At 42.7% G+C, this 24,337-nt stretch overlaps 1 protein-coding gene across 8 annotated transcripts in view; it reads left to right on the forward strand.

The window, feature by feature from the left end:
• pnpla6 (patatin-like phospholipase domain containing 6) overlaps positions 1 to 24,337 on the forward strand; it is a 54,768-nt gene that overhangs the window by 20,110 nt on the left and 10,321 nt on the right. For 4 of the 8 annotated variants that reach the window (XM_079500039.1, XM_079500043.1, XM_079500042.1 and 1 more), the window contains exons 8-29: positions 906 to 1,065; positions 2,594 to 2,674; positions 4,130 to 4,258; positions 4,696 to 4,776; positions 5,882 to 6,017; positions 6,180 to 6,260; positions 6,623 to 6,723; positions 8,154 to 8,333; positions 9,744 to 9,821; positions 10,435 to 10,640; positions 12,037 to 12,168; positions 12,734 to 12,857; positions 14,319 to 14,432; positions 14,819 to 14,897; positions 16,204 to 16,350; positions 17,760 to 17,823; positions 18,030 to 18,198; positions 18,809 to 18,991; positions 19,544 to 19,662; positions 20,580 to 20,736; positions 20,883 to 20,999; positions 21,352 to 21,421. In XM_079500039.1, coding sequence (XP_079356165.1) covers positions 906 to 1,065; positions 2,594 to 2,674; positions 4,130 to 4,258; positions 4,696 to 4,776; positions 5,882 to 6,017; positions 6,180 to 6,260; positions 6,623 to 6,723; positions 8,154 to 8,333; positions 9,744 to 9,821; positions 10,435 to 10,640; positions 12,037 to 12,168; positions 12,734 to 12,857; positions 14,319 to 14,432; positions 14,819 to 14,897; positions 16,204 to 16,350; positions 17,760 to 17,823; positions 18,030 to 18,198; positions 18,809 to 18,991; positions 19,544 to 19,662; positions 20,580 to 20,736; positions 20,883 to 20,999; positions 21,352 to 21,421 — 2,708 coding nt within the window. The remainder of the gene's footprint in view (positions 1 to 905; positions 1,066 to 2,593; positions 2,675 to 4,129; positions 4,259 to 4,695; positions 4,777 to 5,881; positions 6,018 to 6,179; positions 6,261 to 6,622; positions 6,724 to 8,153; positions 8,334 to 9,743; positions 9,822 to 10,434; positions 10,641 to 12,036; positions 12,169 to 12,733; positions 12,858 to 14,318; positions 14,433 to 14,818; positions 14,898 to 16,203; positions 16,351 to 17,759; positions 17,824 to 18,029; positions 18,199 to 18,808; positions 18,992 to 19,543; positions 19,663 to 20,579; positions 20,737 to 20,882; positions 21,000 to 21,351; positions 21,422 to 24,337) is intronic. The other 4 variants (XM_079500041.1, XM_079500045.1, XM_079500044.1 and 1 more) reach the window with 2 other exon arrangements.

Consider the following 24,337-nt stretch of genomic DNA (forward strand, 5'->3'; position numbering starts at 1 on the left):
TTCCGTGCTCAAGCAGACATACGTACACACAAAGCTGTGCTCAAACGGACACACACAAAGCTGTGCTCAAACGGACACACACAAAGCTGTGCTCAAACGGACATACACAAAGCTGTGCTCAAACGGACATACACAAAGCTGTGCTCAAACGGACATACACACTGCAAGCTGCACATAGGAGCGGCTGCACAGCTCAAAAAGATATATGTCTGTGTCTGAGTGTACAGTACATAAGTCACTTACAGTTACATGCTGTGTGTGTGTTCATGCTTTTATGCTGTCCAAGGGAACTCTCACACATCCAAATTAAATTATAGTATCAATCAATCAATCAAACTTTATTTATAAAGCACATTTCCAACAGCCAAAGGCCGGCCAAAGTGCTGAACAAGAAAAAATAAAAATACAACATGACATTGAAGGCAAGAAAATAAAAACAATAACATACGTTGACAAAGAGCAACAATAAAAATAGACACAGGAACTCCAGAGCAATTAAAATCAAGGGAGAACAGATGGGTTTTGAGAAGGGATTTAAAAACACAGATCGACTGGGCAGATCTGATGGTAAAGGGCAGTGCGTTCCAGAGCCTGGGGCCCGCAGCCGCAAAGGCACGGTCACCCCTACTTCTCTTGCTGGTCGTAGGCTCGACCAGCAGCAGCTGGTCCGCAGACCGTAGAGCTCTTAGTGGGACGTAGTGGGACGTAGGGCACAATTAAGTCAGAGAGGTAGGAGGGTGAGAGGTCATGTCGTGTTTTAAAAACAAACACACATCCAAATTAAATTATAGTAGGTGCAGGATAAAAAAAAAACACTTGAATAAAGACAGGATATCCATACAGTGTTTCTTTTTGTGTTCTACAGTATACCAAACTCTCACGTGTATTGTCTCTCTGTGCTGCAGTGTACTGGGTCACTTTGAGAAGCCTCTGTTCCTGGAGCTGTGTAAACACATGGTGTTCGTCCAGTTCCAGCAAGGAGAGTATGTGTTCAGACCGGGCCAGCCTGACAGCAGCATCTACGTCGTCCAGGATGGAAAACTAGAATTGTGCCTTACCGGAATGGTATGGGGGGGGGGGGGGTGTGTGTGTGTGTGTGTGTGTGTGTGTGTGAATTTAGGGAATATTCGAAGGTGAAAACATCCACTGCCAAAGACGGTGATCTATGTCCATTGGTCTTTTGACTCTTTTCAGTGGTTTACGAGAGATGGCACTCTTCGCCAACGTATGAATGGTTCTTGGTTGCTAAGCGACAGATGCAACTGGAAATTAACCGGAAGTGAAAATTCCGCAACTCGGATTCTCTTCCCAGATTGCGTTTTTGGTCAAAACAAGCTTTGTAACGGCCCATTACTAAATAATGATGATAGTGGTTACAAAATTTATTTTCCAGGTAAAATAGGGCTCAAGCTGGAACCCAAATGAATCATTTGAGATGCATCTCAAGACTGTCTGTAGCCTATGTCTGGGGGGGGGGGGGGGGGGTGTGTGTGTGTGTGTTTTATGTGCACTTGCACTGAACATAAGTTCAGTATTTTAAAGTAAATCCAATTTTTATATGGACATTCGGTCCAAACAAACACACATTATATTTAATAATTCACAAACAAACTCTTAATGAGGAGCTTAACTGTAAGCCACCAGCTGGAAAAACTGACTTTTAACAATTAATTAATTAGCACCTTTTATGTTTGGCTATAGACTATAGATAATCTCATTAAAGATTTAGAAGAATATGGAGCAATCAGCAAATGTTAATTAAATATTGAGAGTTTTGAGGTCATCAAGGTAATCTTTTGTGAATACACTCATGTCGGTTGAAATATCCATTTTAAGTGTGTCAATCCAGGATTAGGTCTCAATCCATGATCCGTTATCCTTCCATTTAAGTTTGATGGGGGAAAAGAGCAGAAGGAACGGTTCATGGAAGGTCAGTGCATTATAGATGAAGTACCAGACTGTTGCCTCTAGCAATTTCCAAATGCTTCCATCATACAGTCTGGAGCAACGGAAGAGCTGTCATGAGTAAAATATAAAGCGGAAGTGGAGCCTCCTCCCCACTTCCGTTTCGTCTTTACAGTCGTGCAAATGTATCCTAATATAAATATAAATCATCTAAGCATATATAGCTTGCTGCTTAGCAGAAAAGTACCGGTAAATAAAATGTAAAGATAATTGTAAATATATTTTCGTGAAAGGAAATGGCAGCTTCCTTATTTGGATTTCGGGAGGTGTAGTTCCAGACTCTATATAGCATTCGGACATTGTAGAACAGTTGTCTGGCTACGCGAGACTATAGATGAAGTGGAATTAAGTGCTATTGCATTAACCCATTTTGGGCGGGAACCCCTTTTGGTGTTAGCATTATGTTATGCTTTAGCTATTAAAAAATACCAGATCTACAAGCTCATAGCGCGCCACTGGCGCGCTACGAGCTTGTAGGTCTGCTATTTTTGAAAAATCGAAGAACGACTGACATAGAAACATAGCTTTTTCAGAAAACTGTCAGGATGTAGAAGACCTTTTTAGAATCTGATCTCAGGTCAAAATGGGTTAAGTGCTATTGCATTAATGTATCCTATTTCCACGGCAGGATGGCAAGGACAGTGTTGTGAAAGAGGTTTACCCGGGAGATAGCGTCCATAGTCTTCTCAGCATCCTAGATGTCATCACGGTAAGCCCCGCCCACTTTCCCTCCTGTCTCATGTCAAAGCTGTCAGGCAGAAACCTTTTGTGTCCTAACATGGTAAAGATGACCTGCGTTCCATGGGTCCAGTGTGGGTCTTATTTAGTCACAAGCTCTCGTTAATTCTTTTGTTTGCTTAAATATTTCTAAAGCCTACAGACCTTCGTAAATAGCAGATCTAACAGCTCACAATGTGTAGCAATGTTACACATTGTGAGCTTGTAGGTTGTCTATGGTAAGGTAAGGTCATTTTATTTATAAAGGGCCTTTCAAAACAATTGTTAGTACAAGGTGCTGTACAATTAAATAATATAATAAAACAAGAACATCACATAAAAAAAGTAACGGAGCAGCAAAAACGGTACACAGAAATAAACAGAACAACAATATAGAAATCAACAAAACATAGAAACAAACCAAAATGTTTACGATACATGTGTGAGTTAAATCGTTAAAATGGAGACGCAAGGTTTCTCTCTGACTGCAATAACAATTAATCAGTGATTTCCTGTGTGACTCACTGAGCCTTCTACTCTTCACATTCTTTGTTGTGTGTTGCGGTTGAGCATGACTTGCATAAACTGGTTGAGAAATCACACTTCTTGTGACTTCATTTTCACAAGTGTCTCTTATGTCAGGGGTTCTCAACCTGGGGGTCGCGACCCCTCGAGGGGTCCCCAAATAATTTTGGGCGGTCCCCAGATTATTACATTTTTTTTTTGACTTTACATAGTACACATAGTGCATGCATAAACTTTCCTTAATGATTATATCTGGTTTCAGTATTTATTTATGATGTATTTTCTCTATTTTTAAGGCTATTGTAGCAGTCAATTTGTATTGGTGGTGGGGGGGCGGGGGTCGCGAGACATGGCCAAAGCATTTCCAGGTGTCCCCAGCCAAAAACGTTGTGAAACCCTGTCTTATGTAGTAATTAAACAGATAATTGATTCATTTAGCTTTTCCTATTCCTTCCTAGTTCCTACCCTATATTTAGCAGACTGCATGCACATTTCCTATGTAAACCCCCACAGTATCCTAGTGTTAGAATTCCTACCAATGCGCAGCTGAGGGGATATGAGAAGCTGTGGTCAGTACAAAATAGAATAGACCATACAACCACAGTGTTTTGTGGAGCAATCACGGAAGTGTATTTGATCATTATTGTCATACAAATAATTGTGATTAACGATTATAATTCATAATTCAACATTGAACATCGGAACATATGAATAAAAAGTAAAAACTACTGACAAAATTGTGTACTATGGCCAAAACTGGTCATGCATTGAATACTTTTTATATATTTGTCAAAAATGGCAAAAAAAATAGCCAATCTACATACAAAATAATTGTAATTATCGTAAATAATTGTGATTATCTTAAATAATTGTGATCTGGCGGTTATGTAATGATTGTGTTTTGTTGGTTCCGTGCATCCAGGGTCACCAGAAGCCATACAGGACAGTGTCAGCACGGGCAGCTGAGGTGTCCACTGTTCTACGACTGCCCGTCGAAGCCTTCCTTTCCATTTTTGAAAAGTACCCAGAGAGCCTGGTTCGGGTTGTACAGGTTAGTTGTGCTTTGCTGTAAACTTTTTGGTAACCCTGCTTTTATTGTTTTGTGATTACAATGTAAAGTTATTGACATAACTGTCAATTGATTATCTTCTTGCAATTATTTTTATCGATGACTTTTTTTTGATTAATTGAATAATCAAGAAGAGTTTTCTTTTTATATAAAATTGTAGAGTGTAACTGTAAATCTAACTTAAGTTCTAAAGAAATTTGTTTGATTAACCACTTAATCTCTTTTTGTAATTCTTTTGTTGTATATATGTGCCAAGGAAAATATAGCCGATCTACAAGCTCACAACGCTTGAACGCTTGGCGATGCAACGCGGTGTGAACCTTTTAGATCAGCTATTTTCAGTATTTTTTGACAATTCTTTTATCGATTAGTAGGATTAACTGACACGCCTACATTTCTCCTGTCGTTTATGTGGATAGATCATCATGGTTCGTCTCCAAAGAGTTACAGTGCTGGCTTTGCACAACTATCTGGGGCTCACCAATGAGCTCTTCAGTCATGTGAGTTGCACACGCACGCATGCACGCACACACACACACACGCATGCACACAAACAATACCAGACATTACCACACACACACACACACACACACACACACACACACACACACACGCTATACAATTAATAGCTCCATGCCAACATCTGAGACCAGTTCAGTTTGTTCATTTATCAGGAATGCTGCTTCGTTAGTAGAGTCCACATGCTGATTTTATTATGGCATAAGTCATTCATCACTTGTGAAATGCCCTCCATCCTACCACACAAACACACAAATGCAGATTTCTCATACACAAATAATGTGGTCACAACCCAGACTTGGGTCGGACCACGGAATTGTTTATAGTGTTCAGCAATATTATGCAAATACATGACCCAAGTAATAGATAGTTAAATGTTCACACATTTAAACATGACGCATGTTTATTGGTACAGTGTTGTCCATGCATTTAATTTTAGATGAGGCTTTGGTGTACTTTAGAGTAGGCTTTGGTTTAACATTACAAAAACTTTTGTTTGCCTGAAGAAGGCCTAATTGTTGGTCAAATCATGTTGCTTGTTTGTTCTAAAGGCCAAACTGCACCAATGCGACTCCTTGCAATAGCCATTGGGGATAATGGTTGCGAGAAGTAGTTGCATGTTGCAATGAGTTGCATGGAGAATCATTGGTGTGGTTTGGGCTTTAAAGTGCACTGCAGAAAGAAAGAAAAAGGTTTATCCATTTGTCTTTTTTGTTCACAAATGCTTAAGCCATTTGCCCATAATTTTGCATTTCTTGAGCTTTTAATTATTTATTAGAAACGGCTTTCATCAGCAGTCACTCAATGTATTGTCAGATCATTATCAATAAATAAATACTACATTGGAAAACCACAAAAGGTCTACATTGCGCAGAAGTCCAAATAAGCGTGAATGAGGAGTTCAACTGAAGTGGAAAGATCCAAAACATTTCTTAAGATGTCTATTTCATGGTGAAATTCCTACAAAATATGGACAATCAATGTGCATGTGAACACAGAACTGGGTTACAAGTAAGTAACCCTCACGTATCGGCACAAATGGCCTTCTTCAGGGACCCTGACATTGTTTGTACACCCCCGGTATAGGAGTCGCAGCCCCTTCGTCTGTTGCCCATGTCCCCCCACCCAACTCGTACCAGCCCTATTCGCCATGGCAAGCGGTTCGGCAGCTTGACCGTTACGGAGCAGGACAGAGAGGCCGCTCTAAAGGGAGAACCCTCAGGTCGGGAAAAAAAAGGGAAATTGTAGATCATTTAATCACGTCTGACTTGAGAGTCAAACTGTGTAGCAATAGTTTTTTAATTTGTTCGAAAATCCATCTAAAATTTTCTGCATCCCTGACTTTTGTGCGTAGCTTGCTAAACACCGCACCCTGTGTTTTTAGGTACAGGTGGGGAGCATGGCAAAGACTCTACAGCAGTGCCAACTCTTAACAGGACCATCTCAATGCCTGTGGACATCGCTGGTCAGAGTCTTTCTCCTGTCATAGTTCAACCTCACCACTAGCTTTTTATCACCACATAACGTACCTGGCTTACAGAAACTATTAGTATTTCTCTTTTATATTTATAATAAGGTACTATTATATTTATATTGCTATTGTCAGCAGGTAAAAACATTTGCCTTGCTGTCGGTGTTAAAACCATGTACTGTATATATTTTCTAAATTGCACAACACATTTTCTTATTCCCATTAAAATAAATTCATGTAAACTTTCACTTCAAGCTAAAAACATGAAAATCATTTTAGATGGCATTGTGAGGTGTTTGCCATAAAGCATCCATGTGTTGGATGAGGTTCTATAAATGTGGTTTGGGTCCATGCAGGTATCCAGAAGGGTTTAAAAACAGACTTTGACATGGCGTACGAGAGGGGCCGTGTTTCTGTTTCTGCTGAGGATGGCAACACTCCACCCACATTCACACGGGTCAGTGCCCAGCAACACACAATTAACCCAGTATACTACTATAATACAAACTCTATGATGGCTACATATAATACACGCAGGTACACAACTCCATTTAGATGTTTGTCACCTGCTTTATATGTTTTTTATTTATGCGCTTTTGTAGAACTAATACATTATTTTTATTTTTTTGCATGCAAGGAGCACTCAGTCTCTTGTATTTTGATTTATACTCTAGGCCAAGTAAGTAATACATAGGATAGTCATGTAAAACGATACAATGACAAGTTGACCGTGTCTCAACAAATAAAACGACAAAGAAGTATTACCGCACGTGCATTGGCCCAAGACGTCTGTGGACGTCTTTGAAAAAAAATATATATATATATATATATTTTTATTAATTTTTTTTATTTTATTTTTTTTATTAAAAAAAATCAGAAAAATCAACACTTTTCTTTTTCTTTTTTTTTTACATGTGGTGCCAAAGTTTGTGTTTTCGCCATTGAGAATGCATTTGGCGTTTAAATTAAATAACTCCGACACTATAAAACATTTCAAAGTAAAAAGTTCCAGCATGTGTCTCCACAGTCAGCTGAATTATAAAAAATTTGATTTTCTAGGTGAAAGTGATTTTGGGCAGTTTTGCGTGGGCTCTCAATGTGTTAAGAGCAGAGAATGTAGAACAGTGGTTCTCAAAGTTGAGTTTTGTTAAAGATGTTTTAAGTAAGTGACCGTTTTTACCCTGATGGTAATCATTGAGTAGCATGTTCAGTAACAGGGTTTCTGTGTCTCTCCAGCTAGAAAAAAATATTTTCAGGTCACGAGGCCAATTTCATCCAATCAGGAGAGAGGACTCGCACACAATACAGGATACGCAAGTGAAATTGGAAGTGGAGAAATTGGAAGTGATGAAACAAACAAACGACTGCAAAGCAAAAAAAGAGAACAGACTCTAAAACTGAAGTTGATAAATGAGCTTTGTGAGCTTCTCTTGCCTGTTTGGATGAAATAGCTGTTTGATTGAAATTGCTGTTTGGATGAAATTGGTATCTTGACCTGAAGATGTATTTACTGTTTACACCTGGAGAGACAGGGATACTCCTTTTACTGAACAAATAGTAATAGTAAAGGCCTATTCATACTCTGTGTGTGTGATAAGAAGATAAGTTAAAAGCAGATGTGTTGGGGTGAGTCGCTCATCACTGCAGCGTGACGTCATGTTGGAGTTTTAGGTGGTCACCGTATCACCTAAAACTGGAGTATGAGGCCTAAAAAAAAATCACTTTAAAGGCCTGGTGATGATGCAATGGATTGCATCATCTCACTATCGTGAGCTTTACTTCCATATCATCAGTGATTCTACAGGGCTAGTAGGATGACACCTTTTACAATTGCATGAAGTTTTTAAATGGAACTCGTGGCCTTTCCTCCCTGTGTCTCCCATGCAGTCCACATCCCAGGACCAGCGGGAGAGGAGGGTGACAGTGGACGAGGTCCCCCCGGGGGTCTACCTGTACCCAGAGGAAGAGTCACTGGTTGACAGCATTTTTGGGCCCGTTCCAAGCAGTCCCAACACGGCTCTGTTCGAGGAGGCCACGAAAGAGATCCAAAAACTCATGAAAATTGAGGTTAGTGTGGAAGATGACGGATGGCATGCCACACAACTTGAACATCAAACCTCACAGAACATTAAAAATATGCCAGTGCAGGTCCGGGCAAATGCCTGACAGCGTGTCTCATTCGAATCCCGATACAGACGACCTTTGCTCAGTCTACTGTCCTATCAATCTGGGAACCCATTGGCAAAACAAAGGAAAAACAGTGCTCTTTTCTTCCCTTTGAATTGTCAACAGTCTGTCTCGAGAGACTACTGTCCTATAATTAAAGGTATAAAAGCCATAGCCAAAGCCAAAGCCAAAGCCATATGGACAAAATCAAATATCACAATATTTTTTTGAGCAAATGGAATGGCTTAGGGTCGACGACAGAGTACAGCTTCTTGCAATGGGTCTGGTCCACAAGATTCGATACACCACCAAGATACCCATGTACCTGTCTAAATACTTCCTTAATGTTAACGAAGTCCACACCCACAACACCAGAGGGAGTGCAACAAACCATGTACAACCCAGATTCGGCACAAACGAGGGACTAAATTATTTTCGCTCCTATGCCACCAAAATGTGGAACGCCCTACCAACAGTCATTAAGACATGTTAATCCCTTGACTCCTTCAAAACGCTCTCAAAGGGCACCTATGGACGGCTGCAATTCGAAGTGTGTGTGTGTGTGTGTGTGTGTGTGTAAAAAAGGCAAAAAGGCTAGCAAAGTATTGTGGTGTCTCTGCTATAATTGGCAGCCGTCATATATGGCGGAGACGCTGTTACTTATACCCATAGAGTACTGAGTGACATGCCTGTTGTATCACGAAAACACATGCCATGACTTTGCAGATGTAACTCTAATGCACCTATAATATTTGTGTCCTTGTATGCATATCCTTTGTGTGGACATAAATAAATGGTTCAAATGTGTGTGTGTGTGTGTGTGTGTGTGTGTGTGTGTGTGTGTGTGTGTGTGTGTGTGTGTGTGTGTGTGTGTGTGTGTGTGTGTGTGTGTGTGTGTGTGTGTGTGTGTGTGTGTGTGTGTGTGTGTGTGTGTGTGTGTGTGTGTGTGTGTGTGTGTGTGTGTGTGTGTGTGTGTGTGTGTGTGTGTGTGTGTGTGTGTGTGTGTGTGTGTGTGTGTGTGTGTATACAGCTGTCTATAGGAGTGGTTGCACTTGCACCACTCAAAAAGAACAACAGAACTTGACAAGGGAACATTTGGATTGGAAAAATGTGAAAATGCAAGAATGAAACACATTATGTTCATGTTGCTTAACTGGTGCTTTTACATCACTTTAGATTACAACAACAGTCTGTCGTTAAATGTTGGCTGAATTTTGCAAGGTGCTGTATTTTGTCATCATGCACCATTGCCTCTCTGATATGATCTGCTTTCTATCTGACTTTCCTGTCCTTGTTGTGACTTTTCTCTAGGATCCTGCCTTGCTAAATGGGAGAGTGACTCTGCACCATGCCAAAGCTGGAGCTGTGTTAGCCAGACAGGGAGACCAGGTACTTTGATCAAGACCAACGTCCCTACTAAAATATGAATTTAGTGTTTCAATGTAACTGTTTCAACTTTCAACCCTAGTAGGATGCTGTAAAACCACCATTACCCTTTTCATGTCACGCACCCCCTAGAGCAGGGGTTCTCAACGTTTTTGGCCGGGGACCCCCGGAAATGCTTTGGCAATGTCTCGGGACCCCCGCCCCGCCCCCTCCCGACCCCCAATATAAATTGACTGCTACAATAACCTTAAACCATTTTGGGCGGGAACCCCTTTTGGTGTTTTAAGCATTGTTATAATTTAGCTATTGAAAAATAGCAGATCTACAAGCTCATAGCGCGCCACCGAGTGGCGCGCTACGAGCTTGTAGGTCTGCTATTTTTGAAAAATCGTGAAAATAAAATTTAAAAAAAAATATGTATTTTTTATTTATTTTTTAAAATAATTTGGGGACCCCCTAAAATAATTTGGCGACCCCCCGAGGGGTCGCGACCCACGGGTTGAAAACCCCTGCCCTAGAGGGTGTTCGTGCACCACAAGGGGTGCACGAACACCTAATTTTTCTCCCCCCCCCCTCCCCGCCACTCTGGCCTTGTCCTCCCCACCCTTCCCCCAAGGACGTGAGTCTGCACTTTGTCCTGTCTGGCTGTCTGCATGTCTACCAGCGGATGATTGGCAAACAGGACGCAGTCTGTCTGTTTGTCACCCAGCCGGGGGAGATGGTGGGCCAGCTGGCGGTGCTCACCGGGGAGCCCCTCATTTTCACCATCAAGGCCATCCGCGACTGCACCTTCCTCAAGATCTCCAAGTCTGACTTCTACGAGTGAGTCGCCCGCTTCCAAAGTGATCCAAGCCAGTGCTTCTCAAACATTATCATGTCAAGGAACCACTAATTTGAAAAGATGTGTACCAGGCAGGGGCGGCAGGTTCCTATAACGGCAGTGGGTGCCCCCCGCCCCGCCACCCCGCCTCCCTGCCACCCCCCCGCCGCAGCGGGGGAAAAAACTTTTTTTGGTACTTTATTTACAGTTTGCTAATAAATACAGTGGTGCGCGCTTTCAGTTCACAACAATTAACGAACAAATTAAATTGTTTCAGCATCTTGTTTCAACATTTCAGCATGATCAACAGTAAATAATTAAATTGTTTCAGCCATAAGCGGCGGGTGGATTTTACCTTTAGCTAGGTGGGACGACGACGCAGATTTATTTATTTATTTCCCCCAGATGGTCTAACAATGTCATGATTTGACCAATGTATTACCAATCTCGTACACCATTGCTCACGAAAACAAGATCCTTGACCCAATTACAGCCACTGCATCTTACCTTTTAATTAAAGTAAAAGTAGTCTGAGGAAAAGGAACAGTTCTGTTCCCCGGACATTGTTTGGGGATATTTTGGCTGAGATGGCTCTGTTTGTCAAGTCTCAAGTCAGTGTGGAGATTGGCCGGCGGTGTTGCTGCCCTGCCCTCCTCTCCCCTCCCCTCCCCTCCAGACTCATGGCTCTTTACAGACGGGCCGACGGTACACAGACAGCAGCCTCGCCGCTGACTGTGTTAGTGTTGTGTTGCTGCAGGAGACGGAGTGTGAATAAACCGTGCGGTCACTGGAACAAAGCCACCGTATTAGCATTTGAATACCTGTTCTGTGAACACCGTAAAGGTGTGTGCCTACGTGACAAAATGACCAGGGGGAGGGGATCTTCAGCGGGTGCTATTTGGCTTATTCTTTTTTCAGTGGGTGCCCAAGCCCTCAGGCACTCCCAAAGTTGACGCCGTTGGTACCAGGAGTGAGTGCGTGTGGGTTGTCCTGTCATACTGTACATTTGGACCATAACAAAGTCACATACAAAAGCATCTCTTTTGTTGGCAGTGTAGCCAAATGTAAACCAGAAATGTGCTGTGATCTAAACAAAAACAATATATTTTTTTTTCAACCAGCACCCAACCCCAACCTACCCCCCCCCCCCCCCCCCCCACACACACACACACACACACACACACACACACACACACACACACTCATGCACTACATTGCACAGGCCATAAATAATACATTTGAGGAAGGAAGCCGTGAGGACATATAAAATCTGCCCTAGTGCCAGCCAGGTTTGGCCCCCGGGTCAGACTTTGGACGTCTGACACAATGCTTAAGGGCTGAGCAGTACCCACGTGACCTGACCTGCCATTTCTATTGTACCATTGATGCCCCCTGCAGGATTATGAGGGAGCAGCCCAATGTGGTGCTGAGTGCAGCCCACACCGTGGCTGTCCGCATGTCTCCTTTCGTCAGGCAGATGGACTTCGCCATTGACTGGATGGCTGTGGAGGCTGGCAGAGCCCTCTATAGGTACGGTATACATCAGTGCTTCTCAAACCTTGTCATGTCAAGCACCTCCAAATGTATATATACGGGCGACTGTGGCTCAGGAGGTAGAGCAGGTCGTCCAATGATCCATGGGTCGGCGGTTCGAATCCCGGCTCCTCCTGGCTACATGTCGAAGTGTCCTTGGGCAAGACACTGAACCCCAAATTGCTCCCGATGTGCTGGTTGGTACCTTGCATGGCTTCCACCGCAATCGGTGTATGAATGTGTGTGTGAATGGGTGAATGTAATGCACAATCTATGTAAAGCGCCTTGGATAAAGGCGCTATATAAATTTACAAAAAATACAATTTTTTATGTATTTGGCCGCAGACCCCTATCTGAAAAGATTTTGTGTCTCTCTCTCTCTCTCTCTCTCTCTCTCTCTCTCTCTCTCTCTCTCTCTCTCTCTCATAGAAGTCTTCTATGAAAGCATGTTGCACAGCAAAAATAGCCGATCTACAAGCCTTTCACAAATACAGTAAATACATCATTTATGTCGTCCATAAGAGTTCCAAAAACCACTTGCTCCTTCCTCCGCCACATGTAGGCAGGACGACCAGTCGGACTGCACCTACATTGTTCTGAATGGCCGTCTACGTTCGGTTATCCGCAAAGCTAACGGCAAGAAGGAGCTGGTGGGCGAGTACGGTAGAGGAGACCTCATTGGAGTGGTGAGTCACTGCTCTTCCTTTATCATGTGTTTGAGAAGGTGAGGTAGAGGAGATCTCATTGGAGTGGTGAGTCACTGCTCTTCCTTTAGGGGGAGTACGGTAGAGGAGACCTCATTGGAGTGGTGAGTCACTGCTCTTCCTTTAGGGGGAGTACGGTAGAGGAGACCTCATTGGAGTGGTGAGTCACTGCTCTTCCTTATCATGTGTTTGAGAAGGTGAGGTAGAGGAGACCTCATTGGAGTGGTGAGTCACTGCTCTTCCTTTAGGGGGAGTACGGTAGAGGAGACCTCATTGGAGTGGTGAGTCACTGCTCTTCCTTTAGGGGGAGTACGGTAGAGGAGACCTCATTGGAGTGGTGAGTCACTGCTCTTCCTCTATCATGTGTTTGAGAAGGTGAGGTAGAGGAGACCTCATTGAAGTGGTGAGTCACTGCTCTTCCTTTATCATGTGTTTGAGAAGGTGAGGTAGAGGAGACCTCATTGGAGTGGTGAGTCACTGCTCTTCCTTTATCATGTGTTTGAGAAGGTGAGGTAGAGGAGACCTCATTGGAGTGGTGAGTCACTGCTCTTCCTTTATCATGTGTTTGAAAAGGTGAGGTAGAGGAGACCTCATTGGAGTGGTGAGTCACTGCTCTTCCTTTATCATGTGTTTGAGAAGGTGAGGTAGAGGAGACCTCATTGGAGTGGTGAGTCACTGCTCTTCCTTTATCATGTGTTTGAGAAGGTGTGGTCCCAATGTTTCAAAATGAAAATGTACCGCCGCTGTCAAGGTTTAGGATACAAAGGTGCATTCGTGAGGCTTCCTTGTGGCTCAGTAAACTACTGTATAACATTGAACAGTCACTTCCAGACAGCCCACTATGTAGCCGTATGAAGCCCACTATTCAACCCACTATTTTAGGCGTAAATTGATAAAATTGGCTACGAAATGTGCACTAATAAAAAAATTAAAGCCTTACTCAAGCCAATGCTGCTATAGTTGTAAGTAATTTTTGAGTGGTGTAAACCACTCCTACAACTGGCTTTGTTAGTTTACGTGTCTGTTCGTACCAAAATGGCTTTGTTAGTTTACGTGTCTGTTCGTACCAAAAAATGAGCATGGTTGCTATGGTCACCCAGTTCACACGGGTGTGATTTCATTACGTCAGACATTACGTCAGACCACAGTTGATCAGTCTATATAAGACCTTACACCACTCAGTTCACACGGGTGTGATTTTTGTCATAATGCCTGGCTGAGCGTGGCTGCATGGGTTTCCTGAAAGTTGCCTTTGTCTCAGAATGATTGATTAATGTTGATGCATAATGAATAACTATGGATTATTTCCCTGCCTACTTCTGGGGATGTGATAGTCGTAATAAGAAAAGAATAGCATTCAAAGCATTGTAATATTGATTATGGCAACAAAAAAGCTTTGATACATTTAGGTCAGCCATATTGAGTTTCCGGTGTATCTATTAGGTGGAGGCCTTGACCAGACAGCCAAGAGCCACAACTGTCCACGCAGTCCGAGACACAGAGCTGGTCAAACTGCCCGAGGGAACACTCAACAACATCAAGAGACGATACCCCCAGGTCAGTACCTTCACCTTGTTTAGGAATGACCTAACCAGACTTTTTAAATTGCAGACCAATTGTATCGGTTGTAAATATCCTTTTTTCATTTCTTCTTTCTTTCCTACATTTAAAAAATATATATTAGTAGTTTTTCATTTGTAGTTTTCATAAATAAATAAAAAATGTTTTTAGGAAGTAGTGGAAATACAGATGTACAAGCTCACAATGTGGTGCTAAAGCGACGCATTGTGAGCTTGTAGATCTGCAAACGTCTAATTTGTCTTTTGGGTCTCGACTCTCTAGCTAAAAAGTTTGGGAACCGCTGTGGGAGACCATTGGTTCTAGATTGTGCTCGGTGTTGAGAGGTGCTATATAGTTTGAATGATGCTGATCTCGTTCTTCAGGTTGTGACCAGGTTGATCCATTTGCTGGGCCAGAAGATCCTGGGGAACCTGCAACAGGGCCGTGGGCCTTTCTCAAATGGTTTGTCATGATTGCAGATCAACCGTTCCACCCTCCTTCACTACTACATAATTACATATCTATTAATGCACCATGTCTCTGTCTGTATGTACGGCTGTAATGCACGTAACTTGAGAACCGTTAGCCCCTCCGACTTCACTTTTGACACACACGTTCCACACCCCCACAGGAAGTGCAGTGTCCGGTGTCGAGTCGGTCGGACCTACAGTTGTCCAGAATCGCCACAAAAGGCCTCTGCCCGGGTACTCTGGACAGGGCCCCTGCCCAGGCTCCATATATGGAGCTGGCCTGTTCTGACATCACAACACTCCATATTTGGGCATGCCTGACACAGAACTCCATATATAGGAATAAAGGGACACAGAGAGACAGATACAGAAATCTCCATACTGTATATGGACATAAAAGGGACACAGACAGATGGGTGGAACGGGTATTCCATATATGAAGCTGGCCTGTTCTGACATCTCCATATTTGGGCATGCCTGACAAAGAACTCCATTTATGGGCATAAAAGGGGCACAGACATGATAATGGGATGGGTCATGCATTTCCAACTTGCATCGTTCCAAGTAGGCCAGTGCCCAAAGGGCACTGCTCTAGTTTGCCAGTAAACTAGCACACTATGACAAATAATAACCACCCAGTGCAGTGTTTTCACCGAGTTTCATGCAGGTGCTAATGTATTGTGAACCTAAACTGTTGCCGTGGATATTGCTTTGCAGTTTGCTCGTGTTAGCAATATTCTGCTGACAATATACACTCACAAAGTTTGATTTGTGAGTGACTGACGGCTATATTTAACCAGCAAACAAATATTATGCCCCCCTCGTCCCCTTCTATTTGGAGAGATATGGGTAGGACTGCAACATGATAGGATACAGTACACAAACCAATAATATAATGGCAACTTAAAAAGCAATAAATGCCAGAGGTCTTGTGGTGGGTTGTCCTTTTTCATTAGCCCAAGCCCAGGTGTACTGACACTCATTTCCGAACCCCTCAATTGCACTGCCTATAAATGTTAGCGTTACCGTCGCCATCTTATCCCATTGCTGCTAAAAAGGTGATTACGTTCTAATTGCTAATAGCTATATGGTATTTAAACTTCATTAGTATTTCAACTTATTATTACAAAGCAAATCAGTTTGTAGCTGCAACAAAAAATACAAAGCTACAAATAAGTTGAACTGGCTTCAACTTCAGATATATTATAGCATATTATGCTATGAATCTTTGTATCAACTTTGCATCTGCCTGTGAGAACGCATGTCATGTTCATTCACACACCTCTCCTGTCGTCCAGCTTCCACCTTGGGTCTGTCCACTGTGACCAGCCCTGATGTCACCAACCCCGCCAGTAACCTGTCCACCGTGGCTGTCCTGCCTGTCTGTGATGACGTGCCTATCAACGCTTTCAATCTGGAGCTCAGCCATGCCCTCAGTGCCATTGGTATGTCTATTTGACTAGCAGTCACACCCAGCAGCAGGGACATGTTTGCTTGCTTACTGTATGTCTAGAAAGTAGTGTTTTCATCTGGCCCGAAAATGAAGGCCCAGCCCTAACTGGGCCCTAACTGATCAGGCCCAAGGCCCGGCCCGACTAATTAGCATAGTTTTTAGGCCCGACCCGGCCCTAAAACGTCGGGTCGGGCCTGGTCGGGTTTGTGCAGAATTTGAGAACTCTACACAGAGTAAAAGTGAAACGCCAGTCAGCACCATCTTCATAATAGATAAATACACGAACAGAACTATTATTTTTATTATTATAAACAAATTCAATATATACTTTTTTTTCATGGAGCCCGAGTCCTGGCCCTACTGATTAGCATACATTTTAGGCCTGGCCCGGCCCTAAAACGTCGGGCCGGGCAGAGTTTGAGAACTCTACTAGAAAGCCCTCCCAGTATTAGAATGCTAAAAGTTGCATTTATTTTACAGTATTAGTATAGCATTTATACAGTATAGAGGGTAGACCGTCAGGTGGAACCGTGCAAAGCACCAGTCTGCTCATCAGGAGCAGTTAGGCGTTCATTGTCTTACTCAAAGACACTTGGACACGTAGCTAGGAGGAGCACAGGATCGAACCGGGAACCTTCTGATTCCAAGTCGACCGCTCTAGTTGATGATGAGCAAAGTGGTGATGCACTGTCCAATAAAAATAGGCAAAAATATATATAATAGAGTCATGCATACTCAAAACTTCTTCTGTAAGTCATTTGGTGCCACAGTGCCATCTGGTGGATGGCTCAGAGCACTACACATGTATTTTCGAGCACCATTAGTTTGAAAGCTGTTTTGGCCGGAAACTGAGAGTCAGGAAGTGAAAATCTGCTATGTAACATGTCCAGTGATTGTCATTTAATCCACCCAAAACATACTTCTTGTAAACTAGGATTAGAGAAAGGATCAAAGAATCAAGCTTGTTTTTGGTCTAAAAAGAAGAATTCGAGATATTAGCGTTCTAAGAATCTGCGTCTCCATAGACAGCATAAGACCAGCAGATTATTATTTTTTTATTTTTCACTGCACCGGAACCGGAGTGTTACGAGTGCATACAGGACACAATTGATCACCGTAATCAATTGATATTAAAAAAGATGTGAAAAGGTGATTTCTGTGATAAATGAGTTAATATAATGTATTATTGGAACATGATAGAGAGAAATTAAATCTAAATTTGGGATTTGTTGCCTGAAATGTTATTTTGTCCTAATACATTTAAATGGTCACAAATTAACATTGTATCAGACGTGCAGAGTGTGCAGCATCTTTTTTTTATTATGGACCCTGAACGCCAGGGTTAATGTGGTCCATGTTTTTGCCCGGTGATTGATGTTTCTTTTTCTGTTCAAATTTCAGGGCCAACGTTGCTGCTAACGAGTGAGATAATCCGAGAGCGACTGGGCGCGTCAGCGTTGGACAGGTCAGTCAGACGACATGAACCAAAACTTAACTCAGTCCTAACTCGAACCGCAGCCATGCAGGCATCCTGAACCTGAACCCCTTCATGTGATGCAACCTTTCTCCAGTAGTTACCCTCATCACTGTCTCTGTTTCTCTGTATTTCATCACCGACCCATCTTTTGAATTATTCAAACTCCCTCCTCCTCCTCTGTCTCCATCCGGTAGTATCCATGAATACCGGCTGTCTGGCTGGCTGGCCCAGCAGGAAGACATCAACAGAATCGTCCTTTACCAGACAGACAACACCATGACGCCCTGGACCCAGCGCTGCATCCGACAGGCAGACTGTATCCTGATAGTGGGCCTCGGGGACCAGGAGCCTGCCCCGGGACAGGTGAGGGCCATTTCTAGAGAGGTGGTGACGGGTATATTACAGATGACAATTTAATTAAAACGAATTATTATGAGAAAAAAAAAACACATCCACAGAGCTATTAAAAATGTAATAAAACTATCACTTCCTAGCCATATGAACACTTTTATTTAATCCATTCAGGACGGGAACACCTTTAGCTATTGAAAAATAGCAGATCTACAAGCTCGTAGCACGGCACCGAGTGCCAGCTTGTAGATCCGCCATTTTTGAAAAATCGTGAAAATGTGGTGCAAATCTTTGAATGTATATTTATTTAGAGCGAACGTTTTTAACTAAAATCTTTGCTTTTGGGAGGTCCCCTGGAACAACATATTTTCAGGGTCGGCGGCCAATTACATATTTTTGGGGCTCCTTGACATGAAATAGTTTGAGAACCGCTGACATTGAAACGTGAGGTTGTTCAGAAAATTGTCAGGATTTAGAAGACATTTGTAGAATGGTCCTCAGGTCTAAATGGGTTAAGCAACGTTTCGCTCAAAGACCTTCCTTCCAGGCTTCAACTTGACTGGTCCTCTCAGCTCCCTTTCTCTGTGTGTTCTTCCACCTGTTCTCCTATCATGGCGTCTAGCTGGAACAGATGCTGGAGAACACGGCGGTCCGGGCTCTGAAGCAGCTGGTGCTGCTGCACAGAGAGGACGGCCCCGGGCCCTCCAGGACGGTGGAGTGGCTCAACATGCGCAGCTGGTGCTCCGGACACCTGCACCTCAAGTGTCCCCGCAGGATCTTCTCCAGACGCGCCCCCAGCAAGCTGGTAGGAGGAGTGGACCCAAAGGCTCAAACACCTGCCGAGCACTAATGTGTCATGATGCACTGCTTTTTATATTCTGTTTGTGATTAGGAAGTAGGAATGTTTGAGCTAATTCTAATGTTCACTGTCTTTCTATGAAATGGGGTCCGATTTACAGATAGTTTTCATGGTCGGTAGGCTCTCATGTGATTCAACCTTTCTCCAGTAGTTACCCTGGAGAAAGGTTAACTACTGGTAGGCTCCTCCTTGGAGTGGACCCAAGGCTCAAACACCTGCTGAGCACTATTGTGTCATGCACTGCTTTTTATATTCTGTTTGTGATTAGGAAGTTGGAACGTTTGAGCTGATTCTAATGTTCACTGTCTTTCTATGAAATGGGGTCCGATTTACAGATAGTTTTCACGGTTTGTCCTAGCCCTATGGGTCCTAGGTGGTTATAGTCTTATAGTTGGTAGGTGGTTAACTGGTTATGATTTGATGTGATTTAACTTCATTTGATACTTAATATGAGCTTATCTTTTGTGTGTGTGTGTGTGTGTGTGTGTGCGTGCGCAGAGGGAGGTGTATGAGAAAGTGTTTGAGAAGACAGCAGACAGACACAGTGATTTCTCTCGGCTGGCCCGGGTGTTGACAGGAAACAGCATTGCCCTGGTGTTGGGTGGCGGGGGAGCGAGGTGAGTGGGGCCTACACTACCAAAGATGGCACTTCTGTAATGGAGAAGACAGATGACACTGGTAAAGCCGTATTCAATTCAGCTCATGCCCAGTCACATCACGTCATTAATATACTTCTGGGATTTTTCTGTTTTCCCATGTGGCCTCGGTTCCATTTGGGTGTGACATACAGTAAACTGACCTCCACAACGTATTTAATTCTAATTGGAATATCCCACCCACCCCAGACTATCTTGAATAATTTATCCCATTTTGGGCGGGAACCCCTTTTGGTGTTTTAAGCATTATGTTATACTTTAGCTATTGGAAAATAGCAGATCTACAAGCTCGTGTCGCGCTACGAGCTTGTAGCTTGTCACGAAAAATCGTGAAAATGTGGTTCAAATCTTTGAATTATATTCTTTCAGAGCGAACGATTTTAACTCAAATATTTGCTTCTGAGGGGTTCCTGGAACAACATATTTTTAGATGGGGGGTCGGTGGCCAATTACATAATTTTTGGGGTCCTTTACATGACATTTTGAGCACCACTGATATAGAAACATGAGGTATTTCAGAAAACTGTCAGGATTTAGAAGACATTTTTTTAATTTTGACGTCAGGCCTAAATGGGATAAACAAGAAAGGTCCTAATAATGGCATGGTGTCCCTATGCAGTCAGTACTTGGAGGCCAATCTGAAGTCGTGTGGAACTCCATCCACATTTGTTCAAAATCTCATGTTAAAGATCTTTACTCAAGTAGTGACCCATAAAAATTCCTCTGTGACCCACAAGTGGGTACCGACCCACTATTTGGGAAACTGTCTTAGAGGCCAACAACTTTACTCATATAAATTGTGGCCTTTACTCCTATGAATTGGGGTTGGGGTACGTCACAACAAGTGTGTTACGTGGTTCTTCTTCTAATCCATGCAGAGGATGCTCCCATGTGGGTGTTATCAAGGCCATGGAGGAGGCAGGGATCCCCATAGACATCGTGGGCGGCACCTCTATCGGCTCGTTCATCGGAGCGCTGTACGCTGAGGAGAGGAGTGCCGTGCGAACCAAACAGAGAGCCAGAGAGTGGTCCAAGGTGCTCCATTCAGTCCCTCAATATTCTGTCTAAGATTCTAATATTGCACTGCCAAAGTGGAAAGTAATTGATTTTTGGCGGCAGGAAAGAAACCTGCGGCCGCTGAAGCGGAAATGCAAACAATTATAGTCTCTTTTATTTCATAGGCCATGAACTCTGTGTTCAAAACGGTACTGGACCTGACCTATCCCATCACATCCATGTTCTCTGGCTCTGCCTTCAACACCAGCATCTACAAAGTGTTCCAGGACAAGCAGGCTGAGGTGAGTGGTCACGACTCACTGGTCGTGTTACAATGGCACGCCATTACAGGCTGCCTGAATGAATAGATCTATAGCCCCATTCACACCGAACAGCGTGATGCAAAAGACTAGCTCTGAATGTCAATACAATGTCTATGGAGGCGAGCGTTTCACATTTTTCCTTATAGTGTCAATGTGTCATGCTTTTTTGCGTTCCAATGTTGTGAACACAGCTTAAATTGTTATGCAACCAAAAGTGACAGTTTATTTGTATTTAACCTAGTGTATGTAGTTAACTAGAGAGTACTTTCTAGACTAGACATGGGCAAGAAACAATACCTATAGCAATCAAAACTGGTGTGTGTTTTTACAGGATCTGTGGCTGCCGTACTTTAATGTGACCACTGACATCACTGCCTCCTCCATGCGTGTTCATCAGGATGGTGAGTGACAGCTGAGTTCACAGCTCTGGCTCTCTGCCCTATGACTATCTTTTTTTTTTATCCATTTCTTTATTTTATCTGATTTTATTTTAAAGGTTAGGATAGATGTAGTCCAAGGCCATTTGTTTGTTTGTCAGGTCAGTCCAAAGCTGTTAGACACAGGGACCATAGGGCTTTCAATATGTAGGCCAAAGAATGTGTTCTCTACATTTTAGCAGCTTAAGCAACTCAATTTACAGCTTAAGCAACTCAACCTGTCCAGAATGACAGTGAACTAATGTGTGAAAATGGCATGGGCATTATGTTTGTTCCAAAAATATGGCCACTAGAGGCCTCCTCTAAACCAGGGGTTCTCAACGTTTTTGGCCCGGAAATGCTTTGGCAATGTCTCGGGACCCCCGCCCCGCCCCCTCCCGACCCCCAATATAAATTGACTGCTACAATAACCTTAACCCATTTTGGGCGGGAACCCCTTTTGGTGTTTTAAGCATTATGTTATAATTTAGCTATTGAAAAATAGCAGATCTACAAGCTCATAGCGCGCCACCGAGTGGCGCGCTATGAACTTGTAGGTCTGCTATTTTTTAAAAATCGTGAAAATATATATTTCTTTTTTTTTTTTTTAACATTTTGAAAATATTTTGGGGACCCCCCAAAATAATTTGGCGACCCCCCGAGGGGTCGCGACCCACGGGTTGAGAACCCCTGCTCTAAACAGACTACAGTACCTGTATGCATAGATGAGTGTCTGGACTGTATGCTCTCATGTTTACATTATGAAGTACAATAGGAAAGTACTGTAGAAAGTTAAGAGTAAAATACTTTACCTTACCATGCTAATGTCCTGATGAATTGTCACCATAATATGTTTCTGGAATGTGTATGTTTTGACTGATAGAATAAACCTTTACCTAAAATAGTACTATATTGGGATGACTCTGATCAACGAATAATTGATTCAAGGCCATTCACCCCCAAATTCAATGCACAGTATGTTCTCAGTTCAGTATTTGAGAAATCCACAAACTTGCCAAAAACCCAGCGGTGCTAAATTTGACTTATATTATAGTGTAGATGCAATTGCTGCATTGTAAACTACAATTATTTTCATGTAATTTGCTGAATTTGGGGGGTTATGGATTTACTGGCCTGGGTCTTTCCAAGAAATGCGTGTGATTGCATCTTGGCATGTATCTACTAACTGCTGGAGCACAGCTCCCCCTTAATTCAATCTTCCTATCCATGTATCATGTCTTCCTCTAAAAAAACCTAGTCTCTTTTTCCTCATTCTTTGTGTCTTTCATTCCTTCCTTCCTTCCTTCCTTCCTTCCTTCCATCTAATTGAAGTAACATGATAAACCTGTAGTACTCCATTCTTCATAATCATATACCATCCATTTTATGTCAACATGTCTTAAGAACTTCCCTGAACACGATGTAGTTGCTGTCATAATGTTGGTTCCCTCGTGTGTGTATATATATCCGCAGAGCTGTACGTCTGTCCATAGGCTACGCTGTAACTGGTTTAGATGCAGATTCCCTAGACCTCGCCTATAGCAAATGTCCATGTCAACATTTAGGATCCAGAACACTTGCCCCCCTGGCTTTTTTTTCCTCCTTGCTCCTCCTTAATGCCACCCTGTCCCCTTCACCCCTCTCCCCCACTTCCTTTGCTCCGTGTACTGTAGCTTTTCTGACATGCTCTCTTCATGCAATTCTAGAATGACGCTGCTCCATTTTGACCACGCTGTCTTTAGCCACTTGTTTTCTTGGGTGTAATGATGCGTCCACACATGCGTTTGTTTCGACTCTATGGAATTGTTAGTTATATATAGCAATAGTTAACGACCATATCATCCCTTTTCTGGGCTTGTCACATAAGAACATTTGTTTGAAAATAATTGATCACAACTTATCGCAATGTGGTGACACCCTATTGTTAATTTATTTGGCATAACCCGTCAGTAGCTTTTTATGAAACTTTGTAGAATGGTAGAGGGGCATGACAAAAGGGAAAGACACATCTTACACCGGGGCGGGGGCCGGGGGGCTTTATAGACATTTATCAAAATCATGAATTTTGAACAGGCATATCTCATGCCCCATTTGACCTACAGTTATGACATATTTTACACATGCCTCCCTTCATGAGGAACACATTACATTTTCTATGCTTTTCAGCACACGGGCAGAGGCAGATGCTCCATTACTGGACCATGAACACCAAATGAGGCGCTAGAGAGCTCATTAAACAACACTTAAATACACACTCCTCCTAGGATGTTTGAGCAATTTCCCCAAAACATACACACCGAATGTATGCAACAATATCTAAAATCCCAGCGAAGGAAAAGGTTTCCATGAGCCAATGAATGTTGTAGGAGGCATGGAGTTTTTAGTTGACAAAAGGGCAAATGGCTTACAAATGCCACAAAGCTTTGTATGCTTATCAGCAGACATAAGCAGATGCTGGTCCTCCATTATTGGACCATGAAAACATGACCACTGGAGGAATAATGAAGCCCCAATGTGAACACGTGCTGTTGCTATGGCATCTTGCACTCACTGCTTTTCCCGCAGTGTTTCTACTTTCTACATAAGGCATCTACAAAGCTTATGAACTCTTGATTTATGCATCAACACAATCTTTTGCTTAGATCCCCTATTTTTCCCTCCTTTTTCTCTGGAGACATTTGCAGGTCAATTATATAAAAATGAAGGTGTCTCACTCTTTCTCCCTCTCTCTATCCCCTCCTCTTTGGCTTGTTGGAGACTTCCATTAACAATGCTAATTCTAATTCTAACACTTAACTTGAAATACCAGACAGGCTTGACATACAGTAGCTGCTCTCATCTGAGACATAGTTTATTATTATAGTGTTTTGTTTTTATGTTATCTATTTATTTTTTTATCCA

This window comes from Electrona antarctica (genome assembly GCF_951216825.1).
Source record: "Electrona antarctica genome assembly, chromosome: 4".
Classification (NCBI taxonomy): domain Eukaryota; kingdom Metazoa; phylum Chordata; class Actinopteri; order Myctophiformes; family Myctophidae; genus Electrona; species Electrona antarctica.